At 47.0% G+C, this 22,497-nt stretch overlaps 1 protein-coding gene across 5 annotated transcripts in view; it reads right to left on the reverse strand.

Moving 5' to 3' along the window:
- Positions 1-22,497, reverse strand: part of STAG1 (STAG1 cohesin complex component) — a 995,019-nt gene that overhangs the window by 277,239 nt on the left and 695,283 nt on the right. For all 5 annotated transcript variants that reach the window (XM_069213542.1, XM_069213540.1, XM_069213544.1 and 2 more), the window contains one exon: positions 19,803-19,977. In XM_069213542.1, the coding sequence (XP_069069643.1) occupies positions 19,803-19,977 (175 nt within the window). The remainder of the gene's footprint in view (positions 1-19,802; positions 19,978-22,497) is intronic.

Here is a 22,497-nt window from a genome sequence, read left to right on the forward strand (position 1 = left end):
CTGCAGATCTTTTTCATTATGATGTCTAAAATACAGTCTATTTTCATACACTGGTCTCAGATATGATTTCTCTGGTGTCTTGTCGATTTCTTTATCAATTGTTTTGGTCCTGTTAACATGCTTTACACTTGTTCTTTTGTAGGTGTAGGAAAGTCCCCTCTTTTTTTACATGGTTACCCCCACTTTTTGCCTGCTGTCAGTGTGTTCTGACTGTGTTCACTGGGAACCTGCTAACCAGGGCCCCAGTGACTGTGCGCTCTCCCTCTAAATTTGGTTGTTCCTGACTTAGTACACCCTACAATTGGCATACCGGTGCCCCCATGTAAGTCCCTAGTATAGTACCTTGGTACCCAAGCCACTGGGGCCAGGTGTTCCCCATGGGCTGCAGCATGCATTATGTCACCCAAGGGAGCCCATGCAAAATGTGTCTGCAGGCCAGCCATTGCAGCCTTCGTGAAAAGGTGCATGCAGCTTTTCACCACAGGTCACTGCACCAGGTTATTGCACGTCACCCCTAGCCCAGAGGGCAGGGTGCAAGTACCTGTGTGTGAGGGCACCCCTGCATGAGCAGAGGTGTCCCTGCGAACTCCAGCTCCATTTTCCTGGATGTTGTAAGTGTGGGGAAGCCATTTCACCCATGTACTGGACATAGGTCTCTACCTATGTTCAACTATATAATGGTAACTCCGAAACCTGTGTGTTTGGATTCAAACATGTCTGAATCATACCACAATACTGTTGCCAGTATTAGTTTTAAGATTCCATGCACTCTGGGGGCTCCTTAGAGGACCCCAAGCTTTCCTCCTACCAGTTTGCATGGTTTTCCAGGGCAGCCCGCGCTGCTGCCATCCTAAAGACAGGTTTCTACCCTCCTGCTGCTTGACCAGCTCAAGCCCAGGAAGGCAGAGCAAAGGATTTCCTTTGGGAGCGGGAGGCAACACCCTCTCCCTTTAGGAAATAGGTGTAACCACTCCCCTGTCCATCACCACCCTAGGGATGGTGCACAGAGCTCCTTCAGGTGACCAATCCCCCTTTCTGGGCTATTTAGGGTCTCCCTCTTGGGTGGGTTCTCATATTCAATGTGCAAGTTTCCAGCAGGATTCCTCTGCTATGTTTACTTCACCTTCTGGCCACTGGAACTGCAACTGGACCCTCCAGGAACCAACAATCAATCTGCAAATACAGCGACGACTCTGCTCTGCAACATTGTTTCTCCGCCTCATTCCAACAACTGCAACATTTCCCCAGCTGTGCATCCTCTAAGGGCAACGAGTCTTCAGTCTGCACATGAAGCAAGAAGGATTCTCCCTTGGAGTGAAGGAGTCACTCCCCTGAATCTGCAGACACGAACTGCAACAACGCAAGCTCCGTGGATCTCCTTTCCTCCAGAGCTGCATGGATCCTGTATCACGGGTGATCTGGAGTGGTCCCCTTGGTCTTCTCAACCAGCTGTCCAACTTTGAAGACAGTAAGCTTGTGCCTCTCCACGCAGGACAGTACCCTTGTACAACACATCTCTTGCAGCTACCAAGGCTTGTTGGCATCTCCTCCAAGGGATCTTCAGGTTCCATGTAGCCCCAGCAACCTTCCCTGCGACGCTCAACCCTCTGCGTGCTTCTCCAGTGACGTGGGACTCCTTTCTAGGTGTGCTGGGTGGGCCTCTCTGTGACTCCTGTGCTAGCTGCCTGTGGCAGCCGCCTCCTCTTCCTGCAACACTCCTCACTGTGGCGGGTCACCCGAGACTCCCCTTCGAGGGCTGAGTCCTCCTGGACCTTGCTGGTCCTCGGCAGTCCCGTATTTCTTCCCCAACTACATTGACATTTGCCATAGCTAGTTGGTGGTTTTCTCACACCACTGAGCGACTACAATCCTTCTTCGGGTGTGGGACACAGACTGCATCACTTCAGGAACTCTTCTGCTGCTCCGGTGCTGCACTGCTGACAGTCTCCGTCCACCGGATCCTGCATCCACAGACAGGTGGGCAGTGGCTTCTGCCCAGTGCTTAGTTTGTAAATAAAGAGGTGCCTATGCTCAAAGCCCTCCTCTTAAACACAAGGCTGCTGTTATTAAATCTGCCAGCACTGAATACTGAGGAAGCGTAATCCTGAAGCCTTCTCTGGCCTCTTCAATCCATTTACGGCCACCCACTGCCCATTCAGCTCATCCTGCAGCTTTCTACTTTCTCACTTTATGATGCTTTTTCGTTTTTCCTTCTTCCGTCTTTCCCATATGTGTCTTTTACTCACAGCAAATGCTTGCGGTATAAGAATAAGCCCAGCCCTCAAAATTAAGTGCTGGTGCTCAGCACCGGAAACAACAAGCACAAATTAAGCACTGCTTCTGCCACCACTGGATACTTCAGCGTGAATTGACCTTGGTCCCCCTTCCTTTCCAGGTCTTCCTCTTCCAGGATCCACCTTTGGTTTCTTCAAGTCTTACATTATCCTTTTCTGAAGTCCTTTTGGTGGGTTTGGTGAAAACCAGATACTTACCTTACCCTCTTTCTCAGGGAGGGGGGGGGGGGGGAGGAAGAGGGGGGTGACAGTGGCACTTACCTTATGGGGGTTCCTAGTTCCTCCCACTCCCCTCTATTGATTTCACTTCTTGAGTGGGGGCCTGACTTTCGCATTCCACTTTCTTAGTATATGGTTTGGTCCCCCGGGCCTCCAGTACTTATTATTGCTTTCACTGTTTTCTATTGCATTTTATGCTAATTCCTGACTTCTAATGTACATGTAATAGTGTGTTTACTTACATCCTGTGGGAGTATTGTCTATATCCCCTTCTGTGCCCAGGACGTAATGGTTACGTCCTGAGATGAGGCACAGTGCTCGTGAGCCCAGGACGTAACCATTACGCCCTGGTCACAGAGCCCAGAGGGAGCGCTAGCGCTCCCTCTGTGGGTTTCCCCCCCACCCTCTCCCAAGCAGGGATGGAAGGGGAAGCCCCCCACCCCCTTCTTTTTTTTTGAGGTGGGGAGCGACCCCTTAGGCAGGGGTCGATCCCCTAGGGGGCAAATTATATTTAGGCCATTTCTGCCCCCCTTGGGGACAGATTGGCCTATTTTTATGAGGCCAATCTGCCCCCAAGGGGGACAGAAACCACTAGACACCAGGGAGTTTTCCCCCCCCGCGAATTTCACGCAAGGGGAGCAACCCCTTAGGCAAGGGTCGATCCCCTAGGGGGCAAATTATATTTAGGCCATTTCTGCCCCCCTTGGGGGCAGATTGGCCTACTTTTATGAGGCCAATCTGCCCCCCAAGGGGGACTGAAACCACTAGACACCACAGAGTTTTTTTTTCTCCCCGCGAATTTCACGCAAGGGGAGCGACCCCTTAGGCAAGGGTCGTTCCCCTGGGGGGCAGATTTTAATTAGGCCGATCTGCCCCCAAGGGGGGCAGAAACCACTAGGCACCGGTTCTTTTTTTTATTTTTATTTTTACAGATGGGGAGCGACCCCTTAGGCAAATTGAATTTAGACCATTTCTGCCCCCCTTGGGGGCAAATCGGCCGATTTTAGGTCCATCTGCCCCCAAGGGGGCAGAAACAACTAGGCACTGGGGATCTTTTTTTTTTTTTTGCACCAATGTCACGCAGGGGGAGTGACTCTGTAGGCAAGGGTCTCTCCCGGGAAGGGGGGGGGGGTTGGGGTGGCACATTCATTTTAGGCCATTTCTGCCCCCCCTGGGGCCGGCTGAGCTAGAGGCCAAAATCCGCAGGTAGGCACTTTGCAAAAAAACACCTCTTTTTTGGTCAAATTTTGAAGTTTGCAAAGGATTCTGGGTAACAGAACCTGGTCAGATCCCCACAAGTCACCCCATCTTGGATTCCCCTAGTTGTCTAGTTTTAAAAAATGTACTGGTTTGCTAGGTTCACCAGGTGCCGGCTGAGCTAGAGACCAAAATCCACAGGTAGGCACTTTGTAAAAAACACCTCTGTTTTCTGTGAAAAAATTTGATGTGTCCACATTGTGTTTTGGGCCATTTCCTTTCGTGGGCGCTAGGCCTACCCATACAAGTGAGGTACCATTTTTATCAGGAGACTTGGGGGAACACAGAATAGCAAAACAAGTGTTATTGCCCCTTGTCTTTGTCTACATTTTTTCCTTCCAAATGTAAGGAAGAATGTCAAAAAGACGTCTATTTGAGAAATGCCCTGTAATTCACATGCTAGTATGTGCACCCCGGAAATCAGAGATGTGCAAATAACCACTGCTTCTCAACACCTTATCTTGTGGCCACTTTGGAAATACAAAGGTTTTCTTGATACCTATTTTTAACTTTTTATATTTCAGCAAATGAATTGCTGTATACCCGGTATAGAATAAAAACCCATTGCATAGTGCAGCTCATTTATTGGCTCTGGGTACCTAGAGTTCTTGATGAACCTACAAGCCCTATATATCCCTGCGACCAGAAGAGTCCAGCTGACGTAACGGTATGATGCTTTCAAAAATCTGACATTGCAGGAAAAAGTTACAGAGTAAAACGTGGAGAAAAATGGCTGTTTTTTTTCACCTCAATTTTAATATTTTTTTTTTCAGCTGTTATTTTCTGTAGGAAAAACTAGTAGGCTCTACACAAATGACCCCTTGCTGAATTCAGAATTTTGTGTACTTTTCAGAAATGTTTAGCTTTCTGGGATCCAGCATTGGCTTCTCACCGACTTTGGTCACTAACTGGAAGGAGGCTGAAAGCACAAAAAAATAGTAAAAATGGGGTATGTCCCAGTAAAATGTCAAAATTGTATTGAAAAATTGGGTTTTCCAATTCAAGTCTGCCTGTTCCTGAAAGCTGGGTAGATGGTGATCCTGCCACTGCAAACCCTTTGTTGGTGCCATTTTAAGGGAAAAAACCACGAGCTGCCTTCTGCAACGCTTTTTCCCCCCATTTAAAAAAAAAAAAAAAAAAAAAACATTTTCACTGTCTCTTGGCTAATTTCTTGGTCTCCTTCAGGGGAACACACAAAGTCTGGGTACCTCTAGAATCCCTAGGATGTTGGAAGAAAATGACGAATTTGGCGTGGGTAGCTTATGTGAACAAAAAGTTATGAGGGCCTAAGCGCGAACTGCCCCAAATAGCCAAAGAAAGGCTCGGCACAGGAGGGGGGAAAAGGCCTGGCAGTGAAGGGGATATATTATTTTGTTATTTGTGTTACCATAATAATATAATTAAGTACAGTTATTTTTGTAACACTGTGTGGTTCATTCATGTGTATAAGTGCTGTGAGACTACAGTGGCATTGCCTAAGCTTTGCATGTCTCAGTTACGTCTTGGCTGCTCATCCACAGCTACCTCTAGTGAGCCTGGCTTCCTAGACACTGCCTACACGTCAGTAATAGGGGATACCTGGTATAAGGTGATAACACCATAGGTGCAAACCACACACCAGGCCAGCTTCCTACAATGAGCATGAGCACGAAGGAGAGACACAAAAAGAAGTTTGCTTGTAGTGAAATGTATTGGCAATCGTGCAATTATCCAGTCTGCAAGGTGGTAACAGAACCTTCCCAAGGAGGAACAAATGTAAAGCATTTACCAATGATTAAAAAGGATTTTTGAAATGCAAGCCCATGACCGAATGAAAGTGATGGCGGTGCAGTGGGCATGGTTAAAAGCACACAACATTTACAACAGGTCACAGGGCTCAACCTAAAAAGACAGGAAAATTAACTTAAATAATTGCATAGGATCACATAATTTGGTAAAGTGCACCTGATGCACCCTTGAGAGGTAGTCTAAAAGCTAGACAGACTCAAGATGCTCCACAGAGTTTATTACAAAAGAAGCAGGCTTTATAAAACGGGGAGAGCCCAATCAGCACAATGTTTAAAATGTCCAATGATAAAATACTGGTTGAAGGCATTTGCAGAAATCGCAGCAGCAGGCCCTTGGGGCTCCCGTCCTTACACACCACATTTCATGAAACGCAGAATCCTACATGATGTAGACTTTCCAGTAGCTTGAGAGTCATAGTAGCGAAAAGTGACCACCAAAATGCAGGTTAAGACAGAAGCCTCTTCCATATAAATGTGGACAAGGAATGATGGCAGCATGGAGGAGGAAAGGGCAGTATACAAGGCCACAGAATGTCAGAATAAACTTGTTAAAATATGGGGGGGGTTGGTTATTAGAAATGGGGTCTCTAGTTGGCATTGGTTTGTACCCTGTCCAAGTAGGGACCCTCACTCTAGTCAAGGTAAGGGAGCCACACAGCTAAAATAACCCCTGTTCACCCCCTCGGCAGCTTGGCACAATCGGTCAGACTTCTCTCAGAGGCAATGTGTTAAGTATTTGTGCATACACAGTGAAAGCACTACAGGACTCCACACCCCTTTAGAAGTATAGACAATATTTATTCAAGTAAAACAAGACCAAAACAGCAAAAATCCAACATACACATGCAAAGGTATCACTTTTAAAAGATCAAATGTAACTGTAATTCCTTGAAATCAATGAAGCACTTGACTGAGGTAAAGTACCTGAGATGCGTCAAAACACAAGGTCGATGCGGGATGCAGGAGAGGTGAGGCGTTGAAAGACCCAGAGATGTGTTGGTTCCTTACTGTCACAGGGGAGGTGATACATCAGTTCCTTACCGCTAGGCAGGGGAGGTGATGTGTCGCTTCCTTACTGCCATAGAGGAGGTGATGCGTCATTTGAGGCACAAGGTGTCAGTCCCTTACTGTGGTGTTGATGTAAAAAACGTCACACAGAGACTATGCGTCTGAAGTCAAGTCGATCTCACAGTGATGAAGCAGGCACTGCGGAGTCAAGGTGGTGCTTCAAGGACTCCAGTGATGAGGTGCTCAAAACACATGCAGTGGTGGTTCTTCTGCTGCACTGTGATGGAAAACTAGGGCCTGCGTGGAAAACTGTGGCCGTCAAGTGGGGACCATGCTCTGGTGCTGGCAGCGGCGATACTTCGAATTCTTGCAGCGGTGCGTTAGTTCGGAATGAAGCAGTGAGTCAATGTATGGCTTTTTTCGTTTTAGCACCAAAAACCTCCTTAAAGGGGCCAGCCTGGAAACGGCACTACTTAGCAGGACAGGGCTCTTCAGCAAAGGAGCTCAGGTGCTGGCAGATGAAGTCTTTGTTGTCCCTGATAAAGGATGCAAGCTCACCTCAAGCCCTTGGAGAACCTTGGAAAGCGGGATGTAGAAAGCAAAGTCCAGTCCTTTCACTCTCAAGACAGAAGCAGCAAGCAGTAGGCCAGCAAAACAAAGCAACAGGCAGAGTCCCTCCTACAGCATCCAGCTCTTCCTTCAGGCAGACTTTCCTCAGTCCAGAAATGTTCTAACTTTGTGGGGTCAAAGGTCCAGTTCTTGTACTAATTTTCGTCTTTGAAGTAGGCAACCTTCAAAGAAAAGTCTTGTAGTGCACAAGACCCTGTCTTTCCTGACCTAGCCTCTGACATGCTCCAGTGGGTGGAGACTGGTCTGTGTAAGGACATGCACAACGTTATTCAGGTGAAAGTGTCATCTCCTCCCACCACTCTAGCTCAGGAAGACGCATCAGGATATGCATGGAACACCTCAGCTCCCTTTGTGTGGCTGTCTAGAGTGAATTCACAAACAGCCCAACTATCACCCTGACTCAGACGTGTATTGCACAGACAGGCAGAGGCACAGAATGGTTACGCAAGAAAATGCCGACTTTCTAAATGTAGCATTTTCAAACTTACAACTTCACCAAAAGATGCATTTTAAAATTGTGAATTCAGAGACCCCTAATCTCCACATCTGAATCTGCTCCCAATGGGAAACTGCACTTTAAAGATATTTCAAGGCAATCCCCATGTTACCCTATGAGTGAGATAGGCCTTGCAATAGTGAAAAACACGTTTCGCAGTATTTCACTATCAGGACATGTAAAACACACCAGTACATGTAGGAAGTTGGCTCTGTATGTGCTATTTCAAAGTAAGGAATAGCATGCACAGAGTCCAAGGGTTCCCCCTTAGAGGTAAAACAGTGGTAAAAATAGATAATACTAATGCTCTATTTTGTGGTAGTGTGGTCGAGCAGTAGGCTTATCCAAGGAGTAGTGTTAAGCATTTGTTGTACATACACATAGACAATAAATGAGGTACACACACTCAGAGACAAATCCAGCCAATAGGTTTTTATATAGAAAAATATCTTTTCTTAGTTTATTTTAAGAACCACAGGTTCAAATTCTACATGTAATATCTCATTCGAAAGGTATTGCAGGTAAGTACTTTAGGAACTTCAAATCATCAAAATTGCATGTATACTTTTCAAGTTATTCACAAATAGCTGTTTTAAAAGTGGACACAGTGCAATTTTCACAGTTCCTAGGGGAGGTAAGTATTTGTTAGGTTAACCAGGTAAGTAAGACACTTACAGGGCTTAGTTCTTGGTCCAAGGTAGCCCACCGTTGGGGGTTCAGAGCAACCCCAAAGTCACCACACCAGCAGCTCAGGGCCGGTCAGGTGCAGAGTTCAAAGTGGTGCCCAAAACACATAGGCTAGAATGGAGAGAAGGGGGTGCCCCGGTTCCGGTCTGCTTGCAGGTAAGTACCCGCGTCTTCGGAGGGCAGACCAGGGGGGTTTTGTAGGGCACCGGGGGGGGGACACAAGCCCACACAGAAATTTCACCCTCAGCAGCGCGGGGGCGGCCGGGTGCAGTGTAGAAACAAGCGTCGGGTTTGTAATGGAAGTCAATGGGAGATCTAGGGATCTCTTCAGCGCTGCAGGCAGGCAAGGGGGGGGGTTCCTCGGGGAAACCTCCACTTGGTCAAGGGAGAGGGACTCCTGGGGGTCACTCCTCCAGTGAAAGTCCGGTCCTTCAGGTCCTGGGGGCTGCGGGTGCAGGGTCTCTCCCAGGTGTCGGGACTTAGGATTCAAAGAGTTGCGGTCAGGGGAAGCCTCGGGATTCCCTCTGCAGGCGGCGCTGTGGGGGCTCAGGGGGGACAGGTTTTTGTACTCACAGTCTTAGAGTAGTCCTGGGGTCCCTCCTGAGGTGTTGGATCGCCACCAGCCGAGTCGGGGTCGCCGGGTGCAGTGTTGCAAGTCTCACGCTTCTTGCGGGGAGCTTGCAGGGTTCTTTAAAGCTGCTGGAAACAAAGTTGCAGCTTTTCTTGGAGCAGGTCCGCTGTCCTCGGGAGTTTCTTGTCTTTTCGAAGCAGGGGCAGTCCTCAGAGGATGTCGAGGTCGCTGGTCCCTTTGGAAGGCGTCGCTGGAGCAGGATCTTTGGAAGGCAGGAGACAGGCCGGTGAGTTTCTGGAGCCAAGGCAGTTGTCGTCTTCTGGTCTTCCTCTGCAGGGGTTTTTCAGCTAGGCAGTCCTTCTTCTTGTAGTTGCAGGAATCTAATTTTCTAGGGTTCAGGGTAGCCCTTAAATACTAAATTTAAGGGCGTGTTTAGGTCTGGGGGGTTAGTAGCCAATGGCTACTAGCCCTGAGGGTGGGTACACCCTCTTTGTGCCTCCTCCCAAGGGGAGGGGGTCACAATCCTAACCCTATTGGGGGAATCCTCCATCTGCAAGATGGAGGATTTCTAAAAGTTAGAGTCACTTCAGCTCAGGACACCTTAGGGGCTGTCCTGACTGGCCAGTGACTCCTCCTTGTTGCTTTCTTTGTTCCCTCCAGCCTTGCCGCCAAAAGTGGGGGCCGTGGCCGGAGGGGGCGGGCAACTCCACTAAGCTGGAGTGCCCTGCTGGGCTGTGACAAAGGGGTGAGCCTTTGAGGCTCACCGCCAGGTGTTACAGCTCCTGCCTGGGGGAGGTGTTAGCATCTCCACCCAGTGCAGGCTTTGTTACTGGCCTCAGAGTGACAAAGGCACTCTCCCCATGGGGCCAGCAACATGTCTCTAGTGTGGCAGGCTGCTGGAACTAGTCAGCCTACACAGACAGTCGGTTAAGTTTCAGGGGGCACCTCTAAGGTGCCCTCTGGGGTGTATTTTGCAATAAAATGTACACTGGCATCAGTGTGCATTTATTGTGCTGAGAAGTTTGATACCAAACTTCCCAGTTTTCAGTGTAGCCATTATGGTGCTGTGGAGTTCGTGTTTGACAAACTCCCAGACCATATACTCTTATGGCTACCCTGCACTTACAATGTCTAAGGTTTTGTTTAGACACTGTAGGGGTACCATGCTCATGCACTGGTACCCTCACCTATGGTATAGTGCACCCTGCCTTAGGGCTGTAAGGCCTGCTAGAGGGGTGACTGACCTATACTTGCATAGGCAGTGAGAGGCTGGCATGGCACCCTGAGGGGAGTGCCATGTCGACTTACTCGTTTTGTTCTCACTAGCACACACAAGCTGGCAAGCAGTGTGTCTGTGCTGAGTGAGAGGTCTCCAGGGTGGCATAAGACATGCTGCAGCCCTTAGAGACCTTCCTTGGCATCAGGGCCCTTGGTACTAGAAGTACCAGTTACAAGGGACTTATCTGGATGCCAGGGTCTGCCAATTGTGGATACAAAAGTACAGGTTAGGGAAAGAACACTGGTGCTGGGGCCTGGTTAGCAGGCCTCAGCACACTTTCAATTGTAAACATAGCATCAGCAAAGGCAAAAAGTCAGGGGGCAACCATGCCAAGGAGGCATTTCCTTACAGTACATGTCCTACCTTTTAAATACACTGCACCCTGCCCATGGAGCTGCCTTGGGCCTACCTTAGGGATGACTTACATGTACAAGAAGGGAAGGTTTGGGCCTGGCATGTGGGTACACTTGCCAGGTCAAAATGGCATGTTAAAACTGCACACACAGACACTGCAGTGGCGGGTCTGAGACGTTTACAGGACTACTCATGTGGGTGGATAAATCAGTGCTGCAGGCCCCCAACCCCCCACCCCTGAAAGTGGATTTAGGAAGCTCACCCCTCATGTGCATCAACAATCCGAGGGGTCTATGGTCTGCCTGAGCCTAGAAAAGAGTCCCAAACATCTAGGGTCATAGCTTCTTCAGCACCCAGACCACAGCAAAAGCTTCCCTTTCTATTGCTCTCTAAGTGTGTATCCTGTGAATTACCCTCCTACTAGTGAAGGCTACAGGTTGATCAAGGCCCACTTTGTTTGGCTGTGAAAGCACGGCTCATACACCATGCTCTAAGGCATCTGTCTGCACCACAAATTCCTTGGAGAAGTCAGGAGCCTTAAGCATGGGTGCTGTGCACATGGCCTCCTTCAGGGTGTCAAAAGCAGTCAGGCAAGCTTCTGTCCAGATGATCTAAAAGGGCTGCTTCCTAGAAGTCAGCTCTGTCAAGGGCACAACAGTGTTACCATACCCCTTGACTAATCTCCTAAGTACCCTGTAAGGCCTAAAAAGGCTCTCACCTCCGTATAGGTGGATGCCAAGCTTAAATAGTGTCAATCTTGGCTTGTAGGAGTGGCATCTTGCCACTTCCTACCTGGTGTCCCAAATAGACCAGACCTCTGCCCTATGCAGCACTTACTGGCTTTGATAGTGAGCCCTACACTATGCAGGGCCCTCAACACTTCCTGGAGGTAGTGCAAGTGAGTCCTCCCAGATGGAGCTGAGCACAGCAATGTCGTCTAAGTAGGCAACTCTGAAGCTCTCCAACCGAGTCAGGATCTGGCTGACCAGCCTCTGAAATGTTAAAGGAGCGTTTTTCAACACAAAGGGAACAACAAAGAACTGATAATGCTTCTCTGGCATTGAGAACGCCAACCTCTACTTGCCCCCCCTTGGTCAAGGTAATCTGACAGTATCCAGATGTTAGAGCAAATGTGATGAGGAACTTGGCAGCTCCTAACCAGTCAGTGAGTTCATCAGCTTAGTGGATGGGGTGCGCATCAGTCCTGTTGACGACAATGAGCCCCCTGTAGTCAGAGAACCCCAGTTCAGGTGTGATACCTAGTGGAGCAGCCTTGAGGACCAGACCCACTGGGCTGAACCAAGGACTGCTGGAGTGCTCAATCGTCTGAGACCAGCATCTTCGAGACTTCCTATTTGATGCTGTTCCTCTATCAGTCAGCCTGTAAGACTTGTGCTTAACAGGCAGACTTGTCCACTGTATCAATATCGTGGGTACTCCAGTGAGTGACTTCAGAGATGAGTGAGAACACAGAGGCGAACTGTCTCAGTAGCTGGAAACAGTCCCTCTGCTGTTCTAGGGTCAGAGTAGGTGAGAGATTCACACCCTCCAGACTCATCCTTCTCTTTGTAAGACAGGTCTGGGAGGGGTTTGTTCTCCCCTTCTACCCCATCATCTGTAACCAAGAGCATGGTCAACTTACAAAGTGCGGCTTGAAGCGGCTCACATGTAGGGCCCCTCAAGGGGTTCCTAGGAGTCTCCATGTCCTCCAGGTAGGTGACATTACTCTTGTGCTACTTCTCCTCAAATGGCCCAGACCAATGGTTTTGGAGAGCATACAGCTCTACCAGGGCCATCACCCACACTTTCTGGCCAGGCTGAAACTCAACCAGAGTAGTATTCTGGTTGTACCAGAATGTCATGGCCTCCTGGATAGCTTCCAGATTCTCCTGGGCGAGTTTCCGAAAGTAGTCTGCCTAGTTCCTGAAGGCAACCTTGTAACTGAATACAACCTGGGTTGGCTTCTTAAGAGCGTGCTCCCAGCCCTTCTTCACCAAACTGAGATGCCATCTCACAGGATGCCCAAACAGCAGTTCAAAAGGGCAGAAGCCCACCCCTTTCTGCGTTACCTCCCTGTAGACAAACAGGCATGGTAACAGGACCTCCCACTTACACCTTATGGGTTCTGAGGCCCATAATCATGTCCTTCAGTGTACGGTTGAACATTTCAACCAACCCATTGCTTTGGGGGTGGTAAGGCGTGGAAAACTTGTAGGTAACAACACACCTTCTACATGGCTTTCATGTACAACATGAAATTGGTACCCTGGTCAGTTAACACCTCCTTGGGGACACCCACACAGGTAAAGATCGCCATAAGTGCCCTGGCCATGGTGGACCCAGTCACTGCCTCAGAGGATTAGCTTTCAGCTGCCCACACCTGTCTTGGGATCCAGAGGCTTCATAATGTCAATGCCTACCTGCTCAAAACTGCTTATGACAGGAAAGAGATGAAGGGGAGCCTTGCACCTCTTCCCAGATTTGCCACTCGCCTGGCAGGCTTGACAGATCCTGCACAAAGCATCTTTATTTTTCCTCATATGGGACCAATAAAAGTGGGTGACAAGCCTGTCAACAGTCTTGTCCTGCCCCAAATGACCTGCCAGTAGCACACCATAAGCCAGACTCAGTAGAAAGACTCAGATACTGGGGTATCATAGGCACACTAGCTGCCCAAGTGTAGGAAGTTGGCTCTGTATGCACTATTTCAAAGTAAGGAATAGTATTGCACCGAGTCCAAGGGTTCCCCTTAGAGGTAAGATAGTGGAGATAATACTAATGCTCTATTTTGTGGTAGTGTGGTCGAGCAGTAGGCTTATCCAAGGAGTAGTGTTAAGCATTTGTTGTACACACACAGGCAATAAATGAGGAACACACACTCGGACAATTCCAGGCCAATAGGTTTTTGTATAGAAAAATATATTTTCTTAGTTTATTTTAAGAACCACAGGTTCAACTTTTACATGTAATACTTTACATGAAAGGTATTGCAGGTAGGTACTTTAGGAACTTTGAATAATCAAAATAGCATATACACTTTTCACGTAAATCACATATAGCTATTTTAAAACTAGACAGTGCAATTTTTACAGTTCCTGGGGGGAGTAAGAGTTAGTTAGTTCTTGCAGGTAAGTAAACCACCTACGGGGTTCAAGTTTGGGTCCAAGGTAGCCCACCGTTGGGGGTTCAGAGCAACCCCAAAGTTACCACACCAGCAGCTCAGGGCCGGTCAGGTGCAGAGGTCAAAGTGGTGCCCAAAACGCATAGGCTTCAATGGAGAAGGGGGTGCCCCGGTTCCAGTCTGCCAGCAGGTAAGTACCCGCGTCTTCGGAGGGCAGACCAGGGGGGTTTTGTAGGGCACCGGGGGGACACAAGTCCACACAGAAAGTACAACCTCAGCAGCACGGGGGCGGCCGGGTGCAGTGTGCAAACACGCGTCGGGTTTTCAATAGGTTTCAATGGGAGACCAAGGGGTCTCGTCAGCAATGCAGGGGGGTGGGGGTTTGCTCCTCGGGGTAGCCACCACCTGGGCAAGGGAGAGGGCCTCCTGGGGGTCACTCCTGCACTGGAGTTCGGATCTTTCAGGTCCTGGGGGCTGCGGGTGCAGAGTCTTTACCAGGCGTCGGGATCTGAGGAACAGGCAGTCGCGGTCAGGGCGAGCCTCGGGATTCCCACTGCAGGCGTCGCTGTGGGGGCTCAGGGGGGGGCAACTCTGGCTACTCACGGTCTCGAAGTCACTGGGGAGTCCTCCCTGAAGTGATTGTTCTCCACAAGTCGAGCCGGGGGCGTCGGGTGCAGAGTAGCAAGTCTCACGCTTCTGGCGGGAAACGCAAGTTGTTTTAAAGTTGCTCCTTTGTTACAAAGTTGCAGTCTTGGGTGAACAGAGCCGCTGTCCTCGGGAGTTCTTGGTCCTTCTAGAGCAGGGCAGTCCTCTGAGGATTCAGAGGTCGCTGGTCCCTGGGGAAAGCGTCGCTGGAGCAGTGCCTTTAGAAGTGGGGAGACAGGCCGGTAGAGCTGGGGCCAAAGCAGTTGGTGTCTCAGTCTTCTCTGCAGGGTTTTTCAGCTTAGCAGTCCTCTTCTTCTTAGGTTGCAGGAATCTCGAGTTCCTAGGTTCTGGGGAGCCCTTAAATACTAAATTTAAGGGCGTGCTTAGGTCTGGGGGGTTAGCAGCCAATGGCTACTAGCCCGGAGGGTGGGTACACCCTCTTTGTGCCTCCTCCCAAGGGCAGGGGGTCCAAAGTCAGGGTCACCTCAGCTCAGGACGCCTTAGGGGCTGTCCTGACTGGCCAGTGACTCCTCCTTGTTTTTCTCATTATCTCCTCTGGCCTTGCTGCCAAAAGTGGGGCCGTGGCCGGAGGGGGCGGGCAACTCCACTAGCTGGAGTGCCCTGTGGTGCTGTAACAAAGGGGGTGAGCCTTTGAGGCTCACCGCCAGGTTTTACAGTTCCTGCAGGGGGAGGTGTGAAGCACCTCCACCCAGTACAGGCTTTGTTACTAGCCACAGAGTGACAAAGGCACTCTCCCCATGTGGCCAGCAACATGTCTGGTGTGTGGCAGGCTGCTAGACCTAGTCAGCCTACACAGATAGTCGGTTTAGGTTTCAGGGGGCACCTCTAAGGTGCCCTCTGGGGTGTATGTTACAATAAAATGCACACTGGCATCAGTGTGCATTTATCGTGCTGAGAAGTTTGATACCAAACTTCACAGTTTTCAGTGTAGCCATTATGGTGCTGTGGAGTTCGTGCATGACACACTCCCAGACCATGTACCCTTATGGCTACCCTGCACTTACAATGTCTAAGGTTTTGCTTAGACACTGTAGGGGCATAGTGCTCATGCACTGGTGACCTCACCTGTGGTATAGTGCACCCTGCCTTAGGGCTTTAAGGCCTGCTAGAGGGGTGACTTATCTATACTGCATAGGCAGTGTGAGGTTGGCATGGTACCCTGAGGGGAGTGCCATGTCGACTTACTCGTTTTGTTCTCACCAGCACACACAAGCTGGCAAGCAGTGTGTCTGTGCTGAGTGAGTGGTCCACAGGGTGGCATAAGATATGCTGCAGCCCTTAGAAACCTTCGCTGGCATCAGGGCCCTTGGTACCAGAGGTACCAGTTACAAGGGACTTACCTGGATGCCAGGGTGTGCCAATTGTGGAAACAAAAGTACAGGTTAGGGAAAGAACACTGGTGCTGGGGCCTGGTTAGCAGGCCTCAGCACACTTTCAAATCAAAACTTAGCATCAGCAAAGGCAAAATGTCAGGGGGTAACCATGCCAAGGAGGCATTTCCTTACACCAAGGCTCAGCAACCTTAGGCTCACTATAACAGGAGATCATTCTCCCAGTAAATCAGGTGAGATCCAGAGGTGTCACCAGCTGCCTGGGCCTCTGCCTGCTTCTGAAGTCCCTCAAGAGTGGGGCAAGCTTTCTGTGCAGAACTCCTCCCTGGTGGGGCTTCTTTCCCGCTGCCAATGGGTCAGTTCAGGTAGGTCCCCAGATCAGCCACTTCTTCCCCTGTAGGTTTCTGGACGTCCTCCTCAGGTTCAGCCTCCTCCCAGACCATGGGGATCTCAGGAGTAAGAATTCTGTTTAGTTGATAAAGGTATATATTGTTGTCGCCTTTGATCAGTCCACAGCAGTGTGGGATAGGCTTGCTATTCTATCCAGTGCTTATGACTATTGATGAGGATCCCCTGGAAGAGAAGGTTAAGTTACTTACCTGTAATCCTAGTACTCTTACAGGGGAATCCTTAATCATAAGCAACCCGTTCTCCCCAAGGATGAAGTCTGCATGCAGCACTATATCCTTACCTCAAGTTTATTCTTCACGTCGCCGTAAAAAAGTACTGACCTAACAGTCACCTCTGGGGCATGATGGTGTACAGGAGGTCTTAAAGGCACGGTGCCAGTAATATCCTTCTCATGCCTTTAATGCAGCCTATTAGCTAATAATGCCTTTAGATTACTTTTCAGTTTTCTTTTTAACAAAAGCTGTGGTTTTGCATGCTATACTCTTCTCTCTTCTGTTTTACAGAAATGTTTGAGTCTGGTAATAGGTTTATTAAAGGAAAATCAAAAGGTAAGTGGCATCTTTACTATAGGCTGCATAGATGCATAGAAAGATAATACTTTCCACAGATATATGCATTTATTATTTTGATTACATGCTCTGGGGTCCCTGCGCATGGACGGGAATATTCAGTGCTTATGACTATTGATGAGGATCCCCTGGAAAATAAATAATGGATTACTCCTACTACGAATCTAACACACAGGGCTGGTGGACAAACTATGGGATAAAGGAGCCTGAGAAATGTAACATTGTTGATGAGCACATAACTGTTGATGCTGGGCTTATGTACGATATGTAAGCCTAAATAAAATAAAAATAAAAATAAAAAACACCTCCTGTGACAGCTGAAAGTCACTGCTCAGAGACTGGTGTGCAGTCCTATGTCCTCTGACTGGGGGAGGAGGTCCAGCCTGAACAGCAGTTTGAGCTGGGGACAAGTGCAGAAGGTCTACATACCACACCCTCTTTGGCCAATCTTAGGCAAACTTGGGTCTGGTGTTAGTGTATCTTCCTCAGAGTTCTATCAATCAGGGCTAGTCAATCACGGCTAATGATCCATAGGGTCTCAAGGCGCTGAATGAAGGTGTGCTGCTCAGTTGAAGAGCCAGGTCTTGAGGTCCTTTCTGAACTGCTTCAGTGATGTGTTCTGCCTGAGAACTAACGTATCAAGGTTATGAGGAGAAATACGAAGTCCAAACGCAAATTCAATTTTAACTAAATGAGCCACAAGGCTCCCCCTCAACAGCTACTAGAAGGCACTTAAAAGCTGGCATTGGGTAATTTCCCATTATGGAAACAAGGCCACTTGAGGAGTACCTCTCTGGGTGAAGACGTCCTCAATTACCTCTGGCACTACGTTGGCTCATGCGGTCGACCCGGCTAGCTGTAAGGCAGTGAGCTAAACCCCTCAAGCAGTGTGCGCAAGACCACAATCTCAATGCTTTCGGGCAAAGGAGGCGAGATCCCTACTCCACTTAACTTTTTCATATACCACAATGCAGTTATGTGGTCAGTCAAGATCCAAATGTACTAACCTTGGATGGAAGGCAGGAAGGCATTGAGAGCAGCTGGATTGTCCGTAGCTCAAAAGGGTTTATGCAAAGTGTCTGTTCCTCCAGAGACCAGAGGCACCTGATCTCCAGATACTCCAGGTGACTACCCCACCCAAAGGTGAAGGCATCAGTCTCTACCTTAGCCATGGTCAGTGACAGAAGGCCATCCTGCAACTCAGGCATGTCTTTTTTCCCCACCAAACTGCCTCAGCCAAAGCACAAGGAGAGCAGGAACAAGGCCACCATGTTCCCCCTTACTGTAGCTACTGCCTGCTGAGGCGCCACTACAGGTCCCTCATGTGCCAACTTGCATGTCTATGAACAGACAGGAAGCTGGCAGACAGAGGAATCCAAGGACCCTCAAGAGTGGGACCTGCACACTTCGATGAAAAGACGGTACCATCTCCTCTGTTTTGGCCGTTCTGAGGTGGAGGGAAGGCATAGAGAAGGGTAGTGTCCGGTACAAGCCCAATGAACTGGAGCTGTTGTAATTCCCATTATCTCCTAAGGGATTTATATTTTGGTGGGTGGGATATCCATCACTGCTGTGTAACTTGTTTGTCAAGATTTAATTTGGGCACTGTGTTGATTAGCCAAGCTTCTTTCCAGTGTTTATTTTTATACTACCCTAAACTAATTTGGAAAACAGGGTGGCAAAAATATTGGGTTGTGTTACCAATTAGTGTTGTTTTTAGATCTGATAAAAGAAATAATTCAATCCATATATAAATCTGAACTTTAGAATTAAACCTATAAGCAAAGATTCAGTGTAATAACTCATGTTCCAAATTACATTTTCTTTTTTTTGGGGCGACACTGTGGATTACACAAGACTTTGTTGAAGCTGCTAATATTTTCCTACCATTTAGCTCCTAGAAGCAACTGAGGCACAGTGAATAGCAATGTGTTCTAAGGTTAAGCTTTAGTGTTAACTTTAAGACATTCTGGTATGGTATTTACAACAAACAGAAAACTTTTACAGTTTGTCTTCTGAAATTATGCAGTGGTTAGTGAATCAATTTTTCCATTATTTACACATTTAGACCATTTGTTTGGTCTGTACACACATATAATGCTGTGGGTTACACATGCTTACAATAGATGTATTAGTCTGCTGATCTTTTTTACCAGATATATATTACTGTAAAGTGGAAGGGAGGGTGGGGGGAAATCAGTGGGTAACTTTGTACACATTTCACTTATTGCCTTAAATTCATAATTAAGGTTTTCTTGATTACTTCAAAAGATCAGCAAAATGAATTGAGGGAGCAAATGACCAACTGCTATTGTGATGCATGAAGGGATTATGGCTGCCCACAAACTGACTCTGCAGTATTTCATGTCTACAAGATTACATGCACGAGTGCATTCTTTCATTCTTTCTATTTTAAAATGGAAAAATTAGAAATAAGTGGAGCACTTATGAGGCACCATCTAAGTAAACTATTACATTTCAGTGTAATTTAAAATGTCGCGCTCACAGTATATAAATATTGTGATACAGTTAAATTATTAAAGATAAGAAAACGTCGCCTTTACATATTTATGTTTAAGATTGGAGAAGCATTTCTCTGCAGGATCGCACACACAAGGAGAAAATCTAATGTTTATGAATAGTAATGAATATCACAAGGTGAAAGAAGAATTTCTCAGTGTACCATTGAAAAGAGAAGTAAAAACTCTAATGAAGATGGTAAAGTGTGTGGATCGGTACTATCCTCCAGTTTCTTTCATTGGTAAACACTTGCCTTTATTTCATAAAAAAGCAAGATTAAATAAAATCCGTTATGTCTTCACTGCTGCTGGCTCTCAACATCTTTATCATCATTACAACAAACAGTCTCCAAAAATATGAAAAACTCTTTACATCCGCCTTGACAGCAAAAAACGTGGCAAATAGTTTTGACATAAGAGCACATTCTTTGCAGCAGACAATGGAAATCCCAATGTGAAACAGAAACAAGTCACAACGTTTAAAACAAATTCAAGACCTTTATGATGAACGTTACATGTGCAACTGCAAAATACCATGCAAAAAGTAAAGGCTCTTAATTTCACAATTCATTGTTTATTTGGTTATTCACAAAAGTTACGTACCCATGCTCTGGTTCTCATCATCCTGATCAATGAAAACATGGTCCAAAACGAAGTTCAGGAGTTCAGACTGAAGTCCAATATCTGGGTTGAAAACCAGCGGTGAAAGTCCTTCTCGTCCTCCAGTAGTCAGTTGGTGGCTGAAGATCATCAAAAGGTCACAGAGGAGCATGAAGGCCTACATTAGAAATCGATTTAAATTGATAATGTTAGATGTCTCCCTTTTAAAGCCTACTGAATTGTGTGCTGATAGGTGTGGAGGATTGGGCCTGGTAAATAGCATACTAACATATCTGTGCTTTTCATTATAGCCTTAGAACCTGCCATAGCGGGCTCTACTGGCCTTTAAAGGCCCGCTCCCACGTTCGGGCCTTTAGCGCGGGAGTGGGCCTTTAATGGCCGGTAGAGCCCACTACGGAAGGTTCTAAGGCTATTAGAACATTCTGCCACTCGGGGGAAGAATGTTCTATTAAATAAAAAAAAATCCTCACGAAGCCCGAGGGGATTAAAGTCCCCTCGGGCTCCATGAGGCTTTCTTCACAGCTGTTGCTGTGAACAAAGAACATTGGAATGTTGGCTCCGGGCTTTTACCGGCCAGTAAAAGCCCAGAGCACTCCACTGTCTGCAATGGAGATCCGAACATCCGAAATGTTCTAATATAAATTAAGTATACGTTTTACTTTTTTGCTTACTATTTTACATTAGAACATGCTAGTAAATACCAACCATACACAAGTGCCATATTCAAGCGCTACTGCCATCATGTCAATCTTGTCAATATCTGTATAGGATAGCAAACAATTCTGAAATTAAAAAGGATTGGATGTATAGATCTATCATGCAACTGTTCACTGCATGTCTCAAATTTTCAAAAATGTTGCTGCAACATGTTAGTTACTATTAGACTTGGAAGCTAAAAATAATACAAAAATTAAGTATGGGCTCCTATACAGAGAATAAGCCTCTAAGAAACCAGCATAGGACTTGTTAGGTAAGAAAATAAGTTACTTACCTGTAACTGCAGTTACGCAGTATTGGTATATTTCATAGATTTACATGCTTGAATCATTCCCTGTCCAAGTGGGAGCATCGCATTATCTTGGGAAAGCAGTATGCAAGAATCACAATGGGCTATAATGGGCAAAGCATCAATTAAATAAACTAAGTCCTTTTTTTTTTTTTTTTTAAACTAAACTTAACTCATGACCAATCAGGTGCCAGCACCCTCGAGAATACTCCCAAGAGAGGCTCTCTCCCCAGATTTGAGCACAAGAGTGAGGAATACTCAAATATAAGGAAAGCCTCTTAGGGAGGAGGGTGGGCCACATGGGAATCTATGAAAGATACCAGCACTGGATCACTGCAGATCCAGGTAAATAATTTATTTTCTTATCCAGTACTGGAACTTTCATAGATTCACATGCTTGAATCACAAGAGCAAGCAGTACAACAGGCAACTCGGGCTAAGGAAAACAATTTATACTAATCAATATAAGAGATACATTAAACACATTTAAGCATGATAGAAAATAACCTCAACCTGAGTGAAAATACATGAAAAATTATAAATATTCATGCATGAATATACGGATAAAGAACATATGTGAAACAAGCATTAAACAGCAGGAGAACAAAATTATATCTAGAAGGAGGCTCACCTTAATGAAATAGCTCGCACAATCTAGCCTGTCCTACAGCTGAATCGGTACGTTGTACTGACTCAAGGCAGTAGTGCTGCGTAAAGGAATGAGTAGTCCTTGTTGAAGCTCTGCATATCTTATCTAGTGAGATGCCTACGAAAAGAGCTGAGGTAGACACTGCTCTAGTGGAGTGCGCTTTAAGCGGTCTGGTCAGTGGTCTGCCAGCTTTAGAGTGATAAAACAGAATGGTCGTTGAGATCCATCGAGCTAATTTGGTCTTCCTTACTGAAGTCCCTTCACGTCCTTGACTGCAAGTGACTAGTAGTTGATCCGTTTTGCAAGACTTTAGTGCGGTGAAGGCAAAACTTTAGACATCGTTTGATGGCCAATGTCTGAAGAGTTCTTTCAGCTGGCATAGAACGGTTTGGAAAGAATGTTTGCAGTAGGATAGGTTAATTAAGATGAAAATGGTAAAGAACCTTTGGGATGCATCTCAGATTTGTTCTGAGAAGGACAACTTCATCTGTGACATGCAGGAAAGGCTCTTGAGTTGTAGAGGCCTGTATGTTGCAGACTCATCTGGTGGACGTGAGAGCGAGTAAAGTTCTGACTTTCCATGTAAGAAACTTCAGTTCAGCCTTGTGAATTGGTTCGAATGGGGATCTCATTAATTGAGGGCGAACAATGTTGAGATGCCATTTCGGGGGAGATGCTCACACAGGAGGAAAGGTTCTGAATAAGCTTTCATAAACTACTTGAGGAGTCTGGAGGAACATAGAGAAGGAATGGTTTCTTACCTGTAACTCCAGTTCTCTCGTAGGGGTATTTCCATGATAGTCATAAGCACTGAATAGTTCCGCGCGCCTGCGGGGACCCCGGAGCACTGGTGTGAAGTATATTCTTAAGTGCAAATACCAACCCTTTGAAAAAAGGTTTGTCAAAAAACACTTAAGAATAACACTGTGCAGCCTAAGTGAACAGCTACACAGGCCAAATTGTTGAAAAGAAAAAAATCAATATTAGTGTAAATTCAAGTTCAAACACCTATTTATTCTAGA

This window comes from Pleurodeles waltl, chromosome 11 (assembly GCF_031143425.1).
Source record: "Pleurodeles waltl isolate 20211129_DDA chromosome 11, aPleWal1.hap1.20221129, whole genome shotgun sequence".
NCBI classification, from domain to species: domain Eukaryota; kingdom Metazoa; phylum Chordata; class Amphibia; order Caudata; family Salamandridae; genus Pleurodeles; species Pleurodeles waltl.